Below are 20,739 nucleotides of genomic sequence, written 5' to 3'. Positions count from 1 at the left end.
GCATTAATTCTGAGCTCTAGTCAACATAAAGGAGTAACAAGCTATACAACAGTCATGATATCAGACACAGCAGATTCTCTCTTCTCCCATCTCCTCCTACCTTTGTTTTTGATACATTGTCTAATGTAGCCTATGCTGTCCTCAGTTATGCTGTGTAGCTCTTGTCTTTACCTCCCATGTGCCGTCATGCCTGGGTTCATGTGAATGCTAGGGAAAAACTCAGGGATGTGTGGGTAACAGGCAAGTATACTACACAATGAACTAAAACCCTAGACATTTTCCAACCCCCCTCTCTCTCCAAAGCCAGCATTCTCCAACTGAGTTACTTTCCCATCATTATGACATCAGAATAAAACTTTAAACTCTGAAAACCAATGTCTCTGCCAGGATTTCAACAACAGATGTTTGGCAATGTCTGGACATATTTTTGGGTAATTACGCTTGGGTTGGCTAGGGCATTGCTGGTTTAATAACATTAAAGGGTAGATAGAGGCCAAGGATGCTGTGCAATGACTTATGCTGACCAGGGCATCCCCTAAACTAAGAAGTACCCCATAAAATATGTCAGTATTATTAAGTTTGAGCATGCTCCAGTTCATTCTCTTTTTTTTGGCATGAGCCAGGGGCAATGATCAACTGATGAGTACCAAATAGGGGATGGAGACTATCTTTTATAGAAGTTGTCCTTGGTTGTCCATAATTGTTACAATAGCCAAGAAATTAACAGAAAGCAGGAAACTGAGGCACAAAAACAGAACAATAAGAGCATGAGTTGAACAGGTAGAGAAGTGAGTCAGAGCTAAATTTCCTGCTTTAATGAAGGTAAATGAAACAAACTGTAACAAAAGCACTTTGAATGTAGGTAGTGAGGTAGTGAGATTAACCATTTACAAGGGTGTGAGGGAGCCTAGCAGAATAAACCCAAGAGAGCAATGCATACAGGATAAAGCAGATGCACAATGTAGCTCAGACAATGGGGTGAGGGTCTGATATGGGCAGAAACTCTCTTCACACAATAATGCACTGGAGTGGTCTGCCATGCTGTTGTACCAAAGGAGCACTGAGAGGACAGCATCATTATGCGGCTGAAAGGATCCTGCTGCATGGAAACAATAATGAAGGCACTCCACTAGCCTCGCTCTGCCCTGGGAGCAGGTTTCAGTGAAAGAGTCTAACTATTCAATGTAGCCTGAGAAGACGAGGTCTCCTCCATGGCTCTAATGGGATCAAAGGCACTGGGAATGGGAGGCTCCCTGTGTCCTTAGAGCAGAATGTGGAGCAAGTGCAGAGAAGAGAAAGGAAACCTTCAAAGGCTCCATCAGAGTGCTGGGAGTCCACACTGAGTACAGAGGGGACGAGCTCGTTCAAGGGCATCAGAGGATACAAAGATTGGTGACCCTCTCACCAGCTGCAATGTTTGTTCTGAGTCAGAGGCCAGGGGCACACCCATTAGCGGTGCAGAACAGATAAAGCAGAGTCTAGACAAGGAAGCTCAGAGGCAGTGGCAGTTGGGGCTGGGACATGCTGCCCTAGGTCAGGAGTACAAAGCAGTCACAGGCCTACCTAGCCTTCCATCTGCTCCACAGGACTGGGGCACCAGACCCAATGAAAGGACTTCAAAAGACACAACACTACTTGCTGTGGTTTGGGAGGGAAGTTGGCTGTCACAGCATTTGTCTGGTACTTTCTAGGGTACTCCTAGAAGTGCTGTACTCACTTTTATTCTCATTCTTGAGCTTTTAATGCAAATTTGAAGTGATTAAAAAAACAATTCATTTTTGAATGTTACTTCCAATAATAGCATTGAGACCTCTATAGCAACTCAGATATTCATACCAGCTTGCTACTTAGTCTAACTCACTTCCAGTTCTGGAAGCGAGAAACAACATTGTCCTTGAAACAAACAAAGGGACAAACAAGTCTACCAGGCAGTCACTTCTCTGACGCACATGCCTCCATGTCTCTTTAGCCCCTGAGAGGCACGACAGGCTTTCAGCACAGCGGATTCTCTCATCTTGCCCCTGTGTACTCCCTTACACATTTACTCTGGCAGTTCTGTAGGCCACCTAAAAGTGAAGCTACAAATGAAGAGTACTTCCTAACCAATCCCATTACTCCACACTTATGTGATTTCACCTCTCATCACCTCTCAACACAATGGGCTTATTATCAGTCTTTCAACACAGGCATGACAATGCTATTCTGAGAAGTCTTGGCCAATAGTAATAGATATATCTCTTCTATCCTACTGTTATTATCTTTATATGTAACACTTTCCATCAGATTTATTTTTTAAGATATTATTTTTAATTATGTGTATGTGTTTTGTGTCTGTGTACATATATATATGTGTGTGTGTGTGTGTGTGTGTGTGTGTGTGTGTGTGTGTGTGTGTGTGCCTTCACAGGCCAAAGAAAGGAGGCAGAACCTCTCGAATAGGAGTTACAAGTATTTGTGAGCTGCCTGAAGTGGGTGCTAAGAACTGAATTCAGAACCTCTGTAAATCAGTACACTTTAACCACTAATCCATCTCTCCAGCCCTATTTAGGTTTTTTATATCATTCATTTGATACTTGAACTGATTAAGGACAGAGAAAGCATCTCATTCATTGCCAAATACTTGGAGGCAAAAGAACTCATTTACTAAATAAAATGAAATCTGTGGTGATAAAATCACAGTGTCAGGAACCAACCACATAACTGGCTATGGACATTCATTAATCCAAGCTCTGATACTGCAAATGGAGAACAGACCAGCATCAGAGAGGAATGTTGGGTTGTATGAAGGTAAGAATCCACTAGTGGCTTTTATATTTCCACCCAATTTCTTCTCCTACTTGGCAACTTCCTGGCATATAGGAAGTGACAATAGACAGCACAGGACTGCACCAAAAATGATACTTGAAGTAAAATGGAACCAGGGATCTTACATTCCAGGAGAATTCTTGAAAGTTATTCATCCTCAGTCTCAGTTACCCTAGCTAAAAGATAAAAAAGTTGGTACAAAGAGATAAATAGAACTTTCCACAGTAAGTGCCTAGTAGACAGGCTGGCATGTAGTCCTCAAACTATTATGAGCAACAATGACCATCACTAGTGAGAACTGTATTGCTCTGGCAGATCATAGCATCAAAGAAACCATTAAGTAAGCAAGTTCAGCCTTTGTAAGCATCCATATCTACACTGAAGCCTCTTCTCCCTATTGGATGTATCAATTTCCTTCTCTTTCTCTTATTCCTAATACATACCTCCAGAACTATTCTATGATTCCTATATTCTTGGACCTAGTTCATGAGAATGTGAGTTCTAAAGGGAAACAAACATTTTTCTGCACAAAGGTATAACTACTTCATTACCATGGCACCCTGTATTCCTTCTAAATGTACCCAGATGCTGTGAGTAAGGCATTTCAGATAGCACAGAGATGACAATATTGAAGGACAGGACTAGACTAGCCATCTAGCTCAATATGTAATTCTCATAGCAAGCACAGTGCCAGCTACCCTCAGTAATAGTACAATGTAGATAGGTTCTTGTCCCCCTGTAGTAACCACCATTACAGCCTCTAAGAGTGATCTTCAAGTGAACCAATTGAGGCGGCATGTCAACAGTCAGCTCAACATCCTGTAGACAGAAATGGAGGCTTAAGCTGTCATTGTGACTACCAAGGATCACTGCTGGTGGTTCACTGAGGCTCGGGAATACTGCACATAACTAATAAATACATCTATAGAGAATCAGTCAGGGAATAGACAGCCAGATCTGCAGGCCAATATGGAATCAACAATGAAAAGAACAGTTCCAATTCAGTTAAAGCGGAGCCAAGAGAGACTGTGTTATATTTAAATCAAAATTCACCACAGCAGGGGATTATCAGCTGTTCAGCTTTGAGCATTGGATGTTTTTCTTGGAAAGTTAACTGACAGAGCCAAGTGAGTCTGAGTTACATGTGAAGTGAGCTGTGCAGTCGCTAGGCTGGGATGGTACGCCTGTAATCTGGGGGGCGGAAGCCATTGCAATTTGTACAAACCAAAGCCTAGGGACTTGCAGTAAGTCACTTTATCACTTGATGTGCTTACTGTGGCACTGAATCTAGGTGGCTCCCAGGGAAGATCACAATGACTCCATAAGATTTTACAGAGCCCAGAGAACTTGAGAACTTGTGGTATAATGAAAGGCCACCTAGGATTCCTTCAGCAGCAGGTTCTGGAATTATAGCCTACCTGTAATAGGATCAGCTGGATGCATCTCAATAGCACCTGCAGGCAGGTGCTTATTCTGCAGGTGTCTAAGCCACCCATGAAGGAGAAATGGGCACACTCTATTTTACTGGCAGTTATGTGAAAAAATGTCCACAGGGCTAGTGCTCATTATTGTCACCCATAATTAAATAAAAGCAAAAGGCAGTAGCTGCAGGTATCATGTCTTCCAGAGCAGATTGTAGAGAGCAATGAGGACCTGCGGACCCCATGGCAAAGGACTGCCAGGAGAAGCTGCTGATGGTGTGCTTGTGGTTGCTTATTTCCATTTTAATGAGCTGAGGAACACAGGCAGCCTGCATTTGCAAAGAGAATCAGGGTGGTGTGGGGTGTGCTGCCTAGAAACATTAAAACCAGTGCTGTCTCAGCAGGACCAGGATGCGGCTCTTGATTCACACCCATGGAACATTACTGCTGAGTTACAGATCTGTTGCTGTGTGTGAGGAGGCCTCCTGGGCTACTCTTACTTCTGCATAATTCAAGATATAAGGACTGTTTATTGCTGCTAAACTGTGTAAGAAGACCTAGGATAGAGAAATAGTTCTCTGCCTTTATTATGAAAATCTAAGGAAAAAAAGGATGTTTGCTTTCCTTATGAATGGCTTTAAAAAATATTGACTGGTTGGTTCTGAGCTGTCTGGGTGGCTATTAAAGTCAGCTCCATGTCCATCCCTGGCACTATAAGTAACCCTGTTCTGCCATCCCTACTACCCCAAGGCAGGCACATTTCAGAGTCATCAAATTGCAGAGGTAATTGCCAAAGGAGCAATTAGGCTTAGCCCTTGAATCTTGAATATGAATAATAGAATATAGGTATTCAATATTTTTCTTCTCTTGTGGTATTAGAGATCACATAAAGAATCTGGTACATACCAGGCAAGGGTTCTTTCTACTTCTGAGCTGTACCACAGTCCAATAAGATAGAGGCAATACAGTTTTCTACCTATGCATACATATTTGTATATAATTGTCCTCCTTTGGCCAGTGTTTTGCTTTCCATGGCTTTAGTTACTCATTCTCAAGTGTGGCACAAAATATTAAATGAACAACTCCAGAAATAAATATTCCCCGAGTTTTAAACTAAGTGATGAAAGATAGGTGTTCCAACTGTGTCCTGTCTAGTAAGTAAAGCACTGTGTCCAGGGTATCCACGTGGTATATGCTACCTGCTTATTCATCACTCAGTCATCAAATCAGCTATCAGATTCACCATCACGGGAGGTGGAGCTACTGTTTAAGTTAACCATTATTTTACTTACTAACAGATCAAAAGCACAGGGGTAGTGATGTTGACAATTTGGATGTGCTAAAGAGAAGCCACAGGGCACACTTCCTTCAAGTGAAAAGGTAAGATGCTCTCAACTAAGTAGGAAAAGAAAATAAATGAATGATGAGGTCACTAAGATCTATTGTCAAATAAGTATTTTTGAGAAATAAAACAAGACCACTTATATATATATATATATGTGTGTGTGTGTGTGTGTGTGTGTGTGTGTGTGTATGTGTGTGTGTGTGTGTATTAACAACTCCATGTTGTTAAGATTATTCTAATTTATTATTAGTTGTTTCTGTTAATCTCTTACAAGGTCTAATTTATAAACTAAGCTTTCTCTTAGTTATGTATGTATAGGAAAATAAATTGTATACAGGATTTGGAAACACATGCCTTCAGGCAACCACTGGGGTCAGGCCACTGTGGGCAAGGAGGGCTGGAGGCCTTTATGTTATGCACGTTGTTTAGATATGTACCTATAACAACATTTTGAGTCAGGCAAAGTCAGGCAAGCATGAGCCTAGCTGACTCATAGGATGAAATGCCTGTCCAACAAAGAGGCTCTTTCAGGTAGAGGCTCTGAAGCTAGGCTGTCCAATGCTGGCTCCAATACTGTCTCATTCAGTAACCATGTGCGTGAGTAATTGCCCAATACCCTGTAAACTTGTAAGTTTCCTTATCTGTAAAACTGCCACCTTCCCTCTGAGAGCTGTTGGAAAGATTAGCGTACATAGAAAATACAGGTGAGCTGTACAGCAGTGTTCCAGGGAGTATACACAGAGAGCAGCCTTAAACTCCAAATAGAAAATTCAGAAAGCTCCAAAATATAAACCATTTTTGTGAACTAGGAACTGAATCCAGGACCACACATGCTGTGAAAATGATGTACCACTGAGCTCTCTCCAGACACCCAACGAGAGGACTTTATGAACACTGGCATGACTAGCAAAAATTCACATAAAATTATTAGAGGTAATATACAAAAATTATCTTAGGCTATAAGATAACTATGAAACATAGTGATTTTCATATTTAACTTGGTTCCTATATCCACTATAGCTCATTACATATGTTTAATAATAATAATAAATAATAAATAATCCCAAATTTAGCTGTCCAAGCTAAATTTATTTTTCTAAAAAGCAGACATGCCACTATATATACCTAGCTTTAAGGATCAAATAAACTGATGTAAGTAAAACATAAGCTATGATTTCTAGTCAAATTTAAAAGTTTATTACTGTATTCAACACATGGCACTAATTCTTCTGCTTGACTTTTGCTTATCTGTGCCACACGTTTGTATTATCTACTGAGTGGGTAGGAGGGGGTTACTGAAAACCGTGATTTTTACTTTCCATCCCCAAGGGATATTAATTTGAGAAACTATGACACACTGGGATGAAAAATTAAATATAATAGTTAGAATATAATGAAACAGTATTCAAATCAATATGTCATAAAAACCTACAGAGGGAAGAAGAAAATGCTTGAGTGGTTCACACTAGTTAAATTATATATTTCTATAAAAGACCAATGGGGTGTTATACTGATTGAAAGTATCCTCCAAAGGCTGATGCATTGAAGGCTTGATTGACAGAATATTTAGACGTGGAACTCTGCCAAAGTATTGAAACGCACTGCCTTAATAGACAGATTGACACTTTGCCAAATTCATCATCTTGAGGTTGTGGAGAGTCTGGAAGTTGGAGTTTGACTGGAGGAAAGGAGTCATGGAGAGCATGCCTTTGAAATCTTCCTCCAAGTCCCTGCTCCCATCCACCATAAACCAGCAACCTCCTCTTATACACTCCAGCTGTCACACTGTTCTGTGTCACTGCAGGATCATGGCAACGAGGCTAGCAGACAGCTGACTGCAGCTTCAGGATCTAGAAGCCAAAATCAAGTCAAATCCTTTTCCCGTTTAGGTTGTTTGTGTCTGGTGTCTGTCCCAGTGACTAATGAATGACCCGCACTGTGTTCATTGGGATGGGTTGGTAGTTAAGAATCCATCCAATACTGTATATATCAGAGGTGGGCAGGAAGACCAAGGTACAGGCTGTAACGAGACACATATGGGGCTCAGGGAGAGCAGCCGAGAGAAAGAAGCATGTGGGAACAAAGAAGGTGGGTTGGGTAGATCTGACTGTGGCTCCTGTAGAGCTTAAGGAAAGGAGTGCCAGAGCAGCCATCTTTGGCTTCACTCCTTGCCTATGATGACTGCCATCCTAACGGCCATGCTTAAGTGCGCCTTCCCCAGGGCTCTAAAACAAGAAGGAAAGGAAAAAGAGCTCCAAACCAGCAAGATTCAGACACCTGGTGCTTTCTTTAACAAGGGGAGGGAGTTTCAGCTCAGATGTGGAAGTCAGTACTGCAACAAGGTTTGTGTAAGGATTTGTCTAACGTTGAGGGTATCTGGGCTGTAGACATTCACTTTTTAAATAACTTACATTAACCTCATGTTCCAGAGGATGTTTTTTTTTTTCCAGGACTGCTTTCAGAGGAGCAATTTCTTGGTACTTAATTACTGGTATTTAACCAATTCAACATTCTTTTTCCTTTTAAGTCCATTAGGTTTCTATTACAATATTATACATTCTAATCAAACGTGGTTTTCTGCACAGGTCCTCATTGTCAGTCCCCTCAAAGCAAAGTTTATCGGGACTATTAGACATTCTCTGTGCTTTAGCTGCACCAAATTAGATTAATTATTTATACCCGAGGCTTACTGCTTCAGAATGTGGGCACCTCACTTCACACTTCTCCAGTCAATTATTGAGTCTTATTTTTTAAAATAAAATCCTCATTTCATAGCCTGTTTGATTGAGGTTAAACATAATAGTCTGGCAACTCTTGTCTTAAAAAGCCCAATATCATAGTTTCTCTTCTGGGTTTTATGCTGGCGAGCACATTAGTAACCTTTCATTTAGAATATTTGCACAGGGGACAAGATCAAGAGGCTCCTTACTTGCAAACGGCTAGTGTCAGTCTGAGCAGAATTAACAAGACAATGTGAGCCCACAGATAATGCCCAGATCTTCACTTATATGCATCAGGAATAATGAGAAATACAAAAAAGGTCATTATGAGTTTTCAGTACACCCCCCTAATTTTATAAGGAAATGAGAGATATGCAGCAATTAGCCTTTGATCAAGAGACTTGTGTTTCTCCAAACTCCTTCTGGTGACATCCTTAAAGGAATGAGACAGGACACACAGTGAAATGCTCAAGTTCTTTGTTATGCTCATCATAACATCATAACAAAGTCCTTTTTTGAAAAGAACTTCTCTTCAGAACTTTAGGCCTGTCCAGAAGCTTCAAGAAGACTAAAGAGCTGGGCTAACTACACAGACAGAAGCAAGAAGTAATCACACCATGGAGTAAGTCCAGTTGGCAGCACCAAACAGTTTGAATACATGGCACGCATCACAGCCAGGAGACTCAGAAGAGGTGTATTTGCCTAGATCTTTGAAAATCTGGGCATGCAGGCCACATTCCCCAGAGAGGAATTCCATCCCATTTCAGTACTTCTCCGTCTCACCCTCCACAGAATACCTGGTTGAGAGCTGATCACAAAAGTGACTAGATGACCACTTTTGTGAGTTTTATTTCAGATCAGTGAAACTTGAAATGAAACCCCCAATCAAGAGCAAAGCTTGGCAAACATCCAAGGACATCGTGATTAACAAGACTTCATAAGCCATTCTTGATTTCTAGAAAGGTAGTTAGAAGACAATTTCCTTTCTTTAAGCCCTTTCCATCCCACCAAACCTTAGTCTGGTGTCTACTACCTGCCTAGCTTAGTAGGAGTTTATCAAAAAGAACCAGTTCATTCTGTTCATGGTGATCAGTCAATGGCAGACGCTGCTTGGGGCTGGGGCCAAATTAGAAATCCTCCCCCTCAACGTCACATTGATGTCAAGGCTTCAAGAAGGCTCTTGACCTTGAATTTTCAAATGCCAATATCATTTTTGACTCCTTGCTGAGATTAACAAACAAAAATAGTTCCTGGCAGGCAACAGCTCGGGGCTAGAATCTGTCTGCTGCTTACCTTTAGAGCCTTAATTCTCAAAGACGTTGAATTATTTTGAGAAGGCTGTTTACCTTGATGTGAGCAGAATTAGCCTTAGACACTAAGCCTTTATGGCAAGTTTTATTGTCCAAGGCAAATATAACCTGTTAAGATTTACAGGCTTTATTAACAGCAATAACTATTTTATAGTCAGCATCAGTAAATCAGGGTTTATTGAGAACTCTACAATTTTAATCTGTAGAAAACCATTAAAATGTTGGATTTTCATTGGACATAATTTCTAACTTTTATGAAAGATAGATTTTTCATTTAATTGGGTAGTATAAAAAAGTGCAGTGTGGGATAATGCATTATTTGTGAAAAGAGCAAATTGGTTTTAGTGAAACAACAAGTGTTTATCACTAAAGTTGCTATCTTTAGTTACAATTGCCCCAAGGTTAATGTTAGGAGTAATTGCAGCGTTTATGTATGTTCTTATGCATTCAATAATTAGGATGAAATCTTGAAATCTGGGACAACTTGAATTATCAGTTTTCTTTTGAGGTATTTTGTAAGAACTATGTATGGGAAATGTCATAATTTCATTCAAGTCACATCTAAATAAGTCTGGTGATAGCATTCAAGTTTACATTAAGCAGTGGCTGAAAGGTGTTTTACCAACAATGTCATCCCTAATTTATTGCAAGGGAGGGGTAGTAAACAAGGTGGCCTTCGTCAGTAAATGGTTCATTTCTCCAAGGTCTACATAATGAAGGAAGCAGGGAGCTTTTCAAGGTGCCCTTCTATTGGGAAATGCCAAGTTGGTAGCATCTTAGAATGAGGGGTTCTCAGCAGCCTTCATTAATACTAAAAACTGTATTGCAGGAAACTGCAGCTTTGATCTAGTCCCTTGACTGTGGCTGGGCTCTACTTCCCTGTCTGAGATTCAAGGATTCCTTAAGTTCTAAAAGCAATGAAATGGGGACTGAGGACACAGGTTGTTAGACAAAGTTCTTGTCATTTAAGTGTGAGGAACAGAATTCCATCCATAGAACCTATAGAAAAAGAGCCTGCATGTGGTGGCACAAACACTTGTAATTCCAGAGCTTAGGAAGGTAGAGATAAGGAGATCTCTGGGGCTTGCTGACCAGTCAGTCTACTTAGGAGAGGAGGAGAGATCCTGCCTCAAAAAAGAAAGCAGACAACACCTGAGGAATAAACATCCCAAGGTTGATCCTTGGCCACCACAAGTACACATATGCATATTTACGTACACATATAAACACATGCACATATAAAATAAATCAATAATAAAATTCAAATAAAAAAGAGGAAGAACCAAAGAAGTCAACAATATCTGCTATTAATTTAGTTTTAGAAATTGCACCAAATATTTCACATTTTTGTCTTTTTTGACTTCTAGAAATCCTACAAAGAAATATGTTTTTTCCCAGTGAGGGTTCTGAGCTTGAGGATAGCTGATGACCTGCCATAGCAGTCTGTCAGCATGACAGAGCCAAGTGAGCATTCGACTCCAAGGGCCATGATGTCTCCCATTGCTTTACCAAGCTGAGAGTCTTTGATCTGTCCTAGCATTTCCACAGCACATCTATGAGCACCAGGGTAATAACCTTCTGACCTGAGAGTAAACCCGAGTCTTTTCTGACAATTCCTCTTGTCAAGAGCATGACAAACAGGAAAAACAACGATAAGCATGGGAGTCACGCTATACATTCCTCTCCTTCAAAGCCTGTTCAAGTTATCCATGAGCATTCAACTCCTTCCTACTTCCTATGATAGCATCAGGCAGTCTCCTTGTACTGAGGAAGGTTCCTACCATGTGGTGTTTTAGGCTCCTTAGCCCTCAGTTTCAGAGCTTCCATCTCTCTGTACTGGGCTCTTTGTGTGACTACGAGGTTACTGTTTCAGAGACACATGGCATGCACAGTAGATCTAGGGTCATGAGTAGAATGTCCAGGAGCACAGTAGGTAGATCTCTTATCATTGACCCAGGGCTCCCAAGCTTCAGAAAGGCTTAGGGAAACCTCCTAAGTGTATGGCCTCGTAAACAAACAATATATCACCTGGATTTATTCCTCAGTGGCTTAGGTAGTCTCCCACTGGGTTTACTACAATTCACTACTGGGGTGTGGCTAAGTCTTACTTGCAGAAGACATGCATTCTCTACAAGATAGTCTTAACAACCAACTCATCTACTTGATTAAAATATGTGGTTTATATAAGACTATAAAGCTTCAACCTATGGGGCACCTTCTTATTCCAAGGTTCAAACATGCAGGTAGAGGCAGAGACTGAAGTGATGTGTTCACAAGCCAAAGAAACCAATGACTGTTTGTAAGCAACATAAGTTATAAGACAAGCCTAGGAAAGACTCCCTTTAGCATCCCCAGGAGAAAGTGACCTGCCAACTTGGAATTCCAACTCCTACCTCTAGAACTATGACAGAAAAAATACTGCCATTTTAAGCTTTCTGGGTTGTAGTTATTTGTGATGGGAATTTTGGGAAATGAATTAAAGAAGTAAATGCCTATGGCTTCTAAATGGACAAGAAGGTAAGTTTCATAAAATAAATGCATGTTTTCCTTTGCTTTTACCTGTTCCAAATATTCTTTTTACTGACATTGAATAGCCCTGCTTTGCTATTTGGGGTTATAGCTGAAAAGCACCATTAGAAGCAAATTAAGGGAGAAAATAGACTGAGCCAATGGATAAACCTTATTTCACTTGAAGGACAGGAGGTTAGGTGAGGAAGATGTAGGGGTATGCTTTGCAGAATTGAGTCAAGTTTACTATTTTTAAGCATATGACCAGAGAGGGAAGCTGCTTGCCCCTAATGGCAGCCTCCTGCACAGCAATCCTGTACCAAGCCAGCACAGCAAAGGGAGCCTGTATTGTGTAAGAAGGTACTTCAGTGGCGTGTGTGTGTGTGTGTGTGTGTGTGTGTGTGTGTGTGTGTGTGTGTATGTGTGTGTGAGTACATTCACAGTCTGTTATACTTTGCTTTGGGGATGTTACCTTATTAGATTATGTAACCTGTATGCTTCCCTTTATTTTTCCTCTTTTAATCCATACCTTCCAAATATAGATGGGGAATGTTCTAGTCATTTGGTAGTGACTAGTACTTTAATAAAAAAGAAACAAACGACAAATCTACTCACGAGTCTGACAGATCCTCCAATAATCATCAACAGAGACAAGAAATGAGGCTCACTCATATTCACAAATATTGAGGATCTTGGTGTGACAGACCTTTTCAGTCTTTATGGATTAACTTCTTTCTTGACAAATAATATGTATATATGTATAATTCTATTTGCATATGTGTGTACATGTTCTTGTGAAATGCGTATTTATAGTGGAATGGCTAAACTCAGCTAATATACCCATTAGCCAACATGCTTGTCATATTCTTATGAGAATACTTCCAGCCTATTATATAAACTTTCAAGAACAAAACTATTGTTATTAGCTGTAGTAGCCATGATGTACAACAGAGATTTTGAACTTATTCATCTCAAATGAAATCCTGTACCCTTTGACGTTCTAGCAATACTTGGTAGCCACTACTCTGTGGTGAGATTTATGTTCTCAGTCTCTACAGGAAAGTAAGATCATACAGTACTAGCCATCTTATTCCTTGTTCATTTCATGTGACGTGGTGTCAGAGAGGCTCACAATGTTGTTAGGAATAGAATGACATACTTTCTAAAGGACAAAGAGTACTGATATTACATTACATGGGTCATATTACCTTCCTCTGTTCATCTGCTGACAGACAAGAGTTGATACTGTACCTTGGCTACCATGAGTAGTGTTCAGTAAACAAAGAGGAATAGCTTTGTAGGTATCCTGAATCCATTTTTTATATATGCCATATAGTGAAATTCTGGGTTACAGAGCAGTCCTATATGTGTAAGTATTTTATGTATATATATATATGTATGTATGTATGTATATGTATGTATGTGTGATATTTTAGCAACCTCTTTAGCATTTTCCTTAGTAGCTGGACTACCACCAGTATGCAAGGAATTCATTTTCTCCATATCTTTGCCATCATTTGTTACCTTCCTTCCTTTTGATAATGGCCATGTAAGCATTTATTCTGGTAACACATAGATGGGTAATATATACAAAAGATCTCCAGTAGGACAACAGAACACAAGCAAGGTCAATACAGTATGAGTGACAAACGATATAGAGACAAAAAGAAGGGAAAGGAACAGAGCAGTGGAAATGTGGAGGGTGGCGGTGGCATTTTCCAAAGTGTCCAAAGCAATCCACAGTAAGCAGGTGATAATTTGTGTAAGCCCTAAGAGAAGAATGATTGAGACTGCCATGACTGAGCCCAGCATGTTCAAAGAACCAGAGGTCAAGACATGGCTGGCACATCTGGGGAGATGTGAGGAGGATGTGGCTACAGAGCAGTATATACAGAACAGTGGATGTCATAACAGAAAACCCATTTTTCTGGACCTTGTAAGGCACAAAAGTATACATTTCCCACAAGTACTTCAGAGACCCCTAGAAGATTTGGCAGAGAGACCACATATGGCTGGGAGGCCTTTGTAAGGTCATTGATCTGAACATTGGTTTTCCTGCTTCTCAAAGGCCAAAGCTGTACCAGGAAAATAATTAAGTTTCCCCCTAGCTATAAAAATTGACTCCTAGACATCTAAATACATAACTTCTTGCAGGCAGATTGCTAACAGAGGGCATTAGCCTCTTTCCCACCTGTGCCTACCTCCTGTTTGAAGGGTCTGCAGAAGCTACATGCACCTGTGCTGAGCTATATGTATAGTGGGATTCCCAAAGAGCAAAGGGGCTTCGGGGAAGGATGATCTGCCAGTCAGACTCATGGGAACAGGAGGTCCTAAGCAAGATGACACAGTCTCCCATGGATGGAGTGCTCTGCTTAGGAGAAGGGACACACACATTGTGAAATGTAAGAAAGTGGCAGAAGATTAATATCGTTTTGTTCTACATTAAGTAAAAATTTAAAAATAAGCATTTTCATTTCTAATTATTTCGTATCATGCATGATGTGCTCACTTCAATTTTCAAGTCCGTTTGCTTCATTTCTGTGAACCATCTGAGCCTAAGGCGCATCCATCCAGCAGGATTTCTGCCTAAATATGCAAGTGTGTGTGTGTGTGTGTGTGTGTGTGTGTGTTCACTCCCTCTCTTCCTTTGTTCTTTCCCAGTACAAATGACACAGATATTTTTAGCAAAAACAGATAACAGGCATTTCTGACTTTCTTTTTCTTGGTTTCTGTTTTTCTTTTTAAAATCTTTCTACTTCTCACTGAAGGAACTAAAGGTTCCTAGCTTCACACAGAAGAGCCATTGCTGGAACAGTTACTGCTGAATATAGAACGATGCTACATATTTATTTTTCAGGGAAAGGGAGCTGGGATTGACATGTGAAACAAGCTTGTTTCTAACTAAATTAAAAAAAAAAGAAGAAAGAGAAAACAATCCTATGAACAATAGCCTGCATGCTCACTCTTAAGTTTATTCCCAGCAATTATATTACTAATCAATTGGGACATGTGGTAAGAGTGACCTAAGGATTCAGAAACCTTCCAGAGTGATCACAGAGCACTACTGGTCGACCATACTTATGTTACACAGAATTCTGGGGGCAGTGGTCTAGGAAACACATTTGGAGTCCAAAACCATGGTGACTCTGGATTCTAGATGTTACACAGTGGCTCTACTACATACAATAGCCATGATGGCAGCACACAGACAGAAACTATCAAATTCTCAGAAGATGCTTGGTCTGTAAGTAAGTGAAGAATGAACAGATGTTAACCTGCCCCCTCCATGGGCACATTTCCATGCAGTGCTGGCTGGCTGTTAATGCGCGGACGTAATCCACAGCTACTATACACATAGGAAGTTCCAACTGAACACTGGACAGATGACACAAGATATGTCCTCAGAATCAAGGCCATAGTCCATCTAGACTACCTAGCAAGAGCTATGTGTGAATCAGAATGTTCACAAGAGACATGTTTAGAACTCAGCTTTTCCTGCCATGATTTTTTCATTATGTCTTGCAAGGGAGATCAGACAACAAGAATTCCAGGCCTAGGTTCTTTCTCCCTCCTTGGCCCCATGGGCTTCTGTCCTTCACTGAGGACAGGCCTGACTCCTTAGAGTGGAGTCCCTCTTACCTCTGCTGCAGGGACTCCCTCTGGCGGGCGGCAGTGCAACACGATCATGCCTTCAATAGGAACCTCTCTGCCTTGTGGATCTTGTTCAAAGTTTTTCCGTAAATCTGCAAAGAAGCACAAGATATGTATATGCCACTTTGAGATAGGACTGGCATTACTCACATGTGGCCCTAATCCAATAAAACAGCAAGCTTCATGTCAAAAGTTAGATACACACAAATATGTCACTTTCTGACACTTCGGAGTACTGTTTTCCAATACTCATAAATGCATCTGAAATATACCTTAACAAAATGGTTTCACCACTTTATATTGATATGAAGGAAGAACAACTACTAGGAGACCAGAAAAAAACTCATAATTTCATGAGCATTTGTCACTATTATCTGTTCAGCATCTGATGAAACACTTGGTGTAATAAATAACTGTCTGTAGCCATTATGAAGTTGAGATGCACATGAATTTTTTTGTTGTTCACTGAAGAATACATTATTAATCTGTAACCTCCGTCATTCCCTTAACCCTCTGGGGAGCTGTAGAAGACAGTAATAGAGTGAGATTACCTATTTGTCTTTTTATTTGTAACCAGGGAGAAAGGGCCATAGCCATTCACAACAAAATCCATAACCTATCCAACCAGATATATAATTAAGAAATGCAAGGCCCTCTAGTCAAGCAGCCATGCTGGGGATGTGGGCAGTGCCCTTCACATAGGGCTCCGGGCACTTTGCAAACAAGCTGCACTATTAACCTTTTACACATGGAGAGGTGACACTTGTGGAGGTTAATTGGCTTGCCAGTGGTCACAGAACGCATCAGTGCCAGTGAGAGGGGAAAATTCACTCTGCTTCATGACATGCAGCCCGACTGCCAACCAGCAGGGCCTTCTCAGGGAAGAGGACAGTGCAGCAGGGAGAGCACCAGCTTCATTTGCATAGCTTTCTACTCTACCATTTTAAAGGGTAGGCAGCTGGCCTTGGCTCCTAGGGAGGTGTCCGGACAACTCTCTGATAATCTTCCTAAACAAGGTAATTTTTGCTGTCACCTGGATACACAGGACAGTGGAGCCAAGACAGGTTGTTTACAATTCTTCCTCCATGAAAGGCATTTCCTCCCTGACAATGTATTTTTCTTCAAATTGAGTATCTCAAATTACAGACTGTGGATTTATTGATTTAATTTTCTTCAGTGCTTACAATAACATGAAATATGTCCTCTGTAAAGAGCAGAGCTCCAGAATCAGTTACATCTTTATAAATTGTATAAATACATTAAACTTGCTTTTAGCAAGTCAAAAATACCCGATGAATAACTAGTTCAGCCATGCACATATTCACTTCGCTCGGAATGCTTTCCTCCCAGAGACAACCAGCATCAGTACATTCAGAGGGCTTTTTATGTGTCTGGGATATAAAGGAAACGCCTTCTCATTCTCTGTTGTCCGGAATTGAGTTCTAGAGGCAGCATCCTTATATCCAAGCTCTTTGAATTTTCCCAATCATCAGAGTTCCTGACTCTGAGTGTGATAGGCGCACAAAACTGCCAATAAAAGCAAGATGCAAAGGGAGTGAATACTCCCAGAGTTGGAAGTCTGTTTGCTGCACAATCCACCACACGACATGTTTTGTGTGCTGAGCCAAAACTCTCGAAGGGCCTTAATGCTCAGAATTACATCAAAACTTGTGTACAGAAACTAAAGTGAGTTCAATAGCCAAAATGCCAGGTGGTAATGGAGAGAGTTGTCATGTGGATGGCATGTTTGCTGTGTTGTCTTCCCCACCGCCTCCCACCTCCTTGGTCAGTGTATCTGCCAAGAGGAGTCTTACCCAGTGGTAGCAAATGATCGTCTGAGTTTTGCTTCCATAAATTTTCTGTGTTTAACCAAGTAAAACACAAAAATATAATACTAGGAATTTCAATATATTCTTCTGATTTTGCTTCTTGTCTTTACTCAGTACAAATGAAAATGGTAACTGTGGTGTTTGAATAGGAATGGTCCCCATAGATGCATATGTTTGAATGCTTGGCCCATATGAAGGGATACTATTATTTTTAAGGAGCAAGTGTGTCAAGGTAGGGGCAGGCTTTGAAGTCTCATATGCTCAAGCTATGCCCAGTGTGGCTCACAGTCTCTTTCTGCTTCTTGCAGATCAATTTGTAGAATTCTTAGCTCCTTCACCAGGACCACGTCTGGCTGCACATTGCCATAATGATAATGGTCTAAGCCTTTGAAACTGTAAGCCAGCCCCATTAAAATGTTTTCCTTTATAAGTTGCATGGTCACAGTGTCTCTTCACATCAATAAAATCCTAACTATGACAGTAATAGATGGTTATCCTTGCTTTATACTAACTACATCAGGAAGCAGAAAGACAGCTTTAATGAGGTCATATCTTCTCCAATGGACTACCCTGCATTGACACTGGGATCTGTTTATTTCCTACAACCAAACTACTTGAGGAAATCTCTAATAGATTTCATGTGGAAGAATCAGATTCAAGAGAGGACCAAGCTATCTTGCTTCCCCATCCCACTTGGAACCATTTGAAGAGCCCACCAGGATGTGCATTTGTCACTAAATACAGAGGAACACAGGGAACGGGCAGAGAAAGTCTACAAGGCTGTATTCATCAGTAATATCAGGTACCCCATCAGGAGTCAGATATCACTTCAAATAAGAAACCCCTTGACTTTAGAGCTCTGATCCAATCCCAAGTCTGGGAGAAGGCTGCATCTGTGAATCTTAAAGAAAGGGGTCCACATATAAATTCCAGCTAGTCCCTGAACATACTCAAAATTACAGGAATCAACCCTTTGCTACAGCAGCAATTCTTCCTGTTCTAGTTATGATTCTTGCCCCAGGCCATGAAAACTCATTAGTTTCTGAATAGGCAATCTAAGCAACAGCAGTCTTTCTAGATCTAGAAAGATACACACTGGGGACTACACAAGTTCTAACATCAGGCAACCCATCTCCAGATGCGCAAAACGAATTGTGGCACAAAATAAAGGAACTGTAAAACTGAAGGACCAGGAGGTTCAGAAGCACGATTAGTCTTCAACAATTTCTGACTCAAGTTCTGTGACCAAACAACCAAGAACCAAAATAGGGTGTTATGGATACATTAGTATTTGTGATCATGTTTGAATCTAGCATGGCAATATGAACATCTTCATCCAATAAATATCTTAAATTCTCTTTTACTCATCTCTGCACCTGTAATAAGATAATGATTGCTGCTACATATAGCCTTTTATTTTTAAAGTCAGGGTCTCAGTATATATCCCTGGTTTGCCTGGCATTCTCTGTGTGGACCAGGATAACCTTGGACTCACAGAGAGCCAGCTTCCTCTGCCTCCAAAATTCTCAGACTAAAGGCATGTGTAACCACACCTGACTACACACAGCTTTTATAAAGATTAAATATTAACACATACAACAACCTTCCCAAGCACAATGGCTATACAACAGGGTTAAGGTCTTATATATTACTACATTCCATGATAAAGCTATGATGATTAATATGGGATGATTTTTATCATAAATCAGATACAAATTAATTATAAAGTGGAGCATTTTTAGAGGCACTCAAATAAAAAGTATAATTTAATACATGATAAATTAAGTGGGAAAAGGGATTAAAATGAGTCATTGCCTTTCTGAAGAAAAAATGTAGATATATGCCTTGCTTTATATGAAAATAAATGCCATGGTAATAAAAACATTTTAAAAGGAAACCACAGCAGTAATAAAATATCTAGAGAAGCTGAAAAGGTGGATTTCTTTTAACTAGAAGAATAAGCCATTAAGATCGATAGTTATTATTTAGTTAAAAATTATTTTCCCTAAAACATTGTAAATAAAATACTATGTAGTCAATGACCTTAGTAAGTTAAAAATTCATATAAAACACAATGGAAATTATAGATACTCTGAGGTAAAATGACAAAGGGGCTGGAAACTATTTATAAAAATAAAAGACTCAAATGGCTAAAGATAAATAATGGGCAGTATCGATAGTTATTACAGAAATGCTAGCTAAGCAACTATCAACACATCTCTTCTCATCTTCTATGTGAACAAATTTTATTCATTTCTTTATTTTAATTCCCAGGTTGGAAATGAAATCAGGTTGGGATAGTCTTGAATGTTTCTAGGAGAAAAGGCCAGGTGTATGTGAACAACAAGTTGCAAATGTATCAAATTGTTTTTGAAGGTTCAATTATATGGGAATTATCTTATAATAGATGCATAATAATCATAGAATATTATTTGGCAATAAAATCAAAATGCTAATTCATGTGATGGCATGGCTAAATTTTAAATGCATAATTTATATTATTTGAACATAGCCATTCACCAAAGGCTATATATTGTATGATTCCTTTTATATGAAATAGACACAATAGGTGGTAATGTCAAACAGTGAGTAAACAGGTTAGGAGGTCAGCTGGGGCTGAAACAAATGAGGGAAGAAGACTAATAATAACCCTTTGGTTAATATAAAAAAAACCTAGAATTGCCCTGGATGATGGTTATAGATCTGTGACTATACTCACAACTATTGATTTATATATTTAAGAGAATCACACATTCTATGGCTATTTCAGTAACACTGTAATTTTTAAAGTTTCACTGATACAACTCTATAATTCTACAAGTATAGTTATGAAAATGATTAGAGAACTATGTGAAAAATATATGTAGACTGATAGTACCTCAAACCAATCACAGGTAGAAACCTGAATATTTAATACTGTGGGAATAGTTAATATTCTTTAGTACAATCACACACTGGAATACTATGCAGAAATGAAAGACTAGCAGGACATGGTATTTAAGATTTAAGTTATAGACAATGGAATGCTAAACAAGATAGTATAGTATGATAGAATATTAATCATACATGTTATATATTTATTTTATTAGAGGAAAATCACTAGGCAAATATGCACTTGATACAGAATATACCTGCTTCCACATGATAGCG

The 20,739-nt window shown here is 39.8% G+C and overlaps 1 protein-coding gene across 9 annotated transcripts in view; it reads right to left on the bottom strand.

Annotated features, from left to right (window-relative positions):
* Unc5d (unc-5 netrin receptor D) overlaps positions 1-20,739 on the bottom strand; it is a 519,921-nt gene that overhangs the window by 172,259 nt on the left and 326,923 nt on the right. For all 9 annotated transcript variants that reach the window (XM_005066591.4, XM_013110828.3, XM_005066592.4 and 6 more), the window contains exon 4: positions 15,749-15,852. In XM_005066591.4, coding sequence (XP_005066648.1) covers positions 15,749-15,852 — 104 coding nt within the window. The remainder of the gene's footprint in view (positions 1-15,748; positions 15,853-20,739) is intronic.

This window comes from Mesocricetus auratus, unplaced genomic scaffold (assembly GCF_017639785.1).
Source record: "Mesocricetus auratus isolate SY011 unplaced genomic scaffold, BCM_Maur_2.0 Super-Scaffold_100026, whole genome shotgun sequence".
In the NCBI taxonomy this organism is placed as follows: domain Eukaryota; kingdom Metazoa; phylum Chordata; class Mammalia; order Rodentia; family Cricetidae; genus Mesocricetus; species Mesocricetus auratus.
This window is presented reverse-complemented; position numbering and strand designations above follow the sequence as displayed.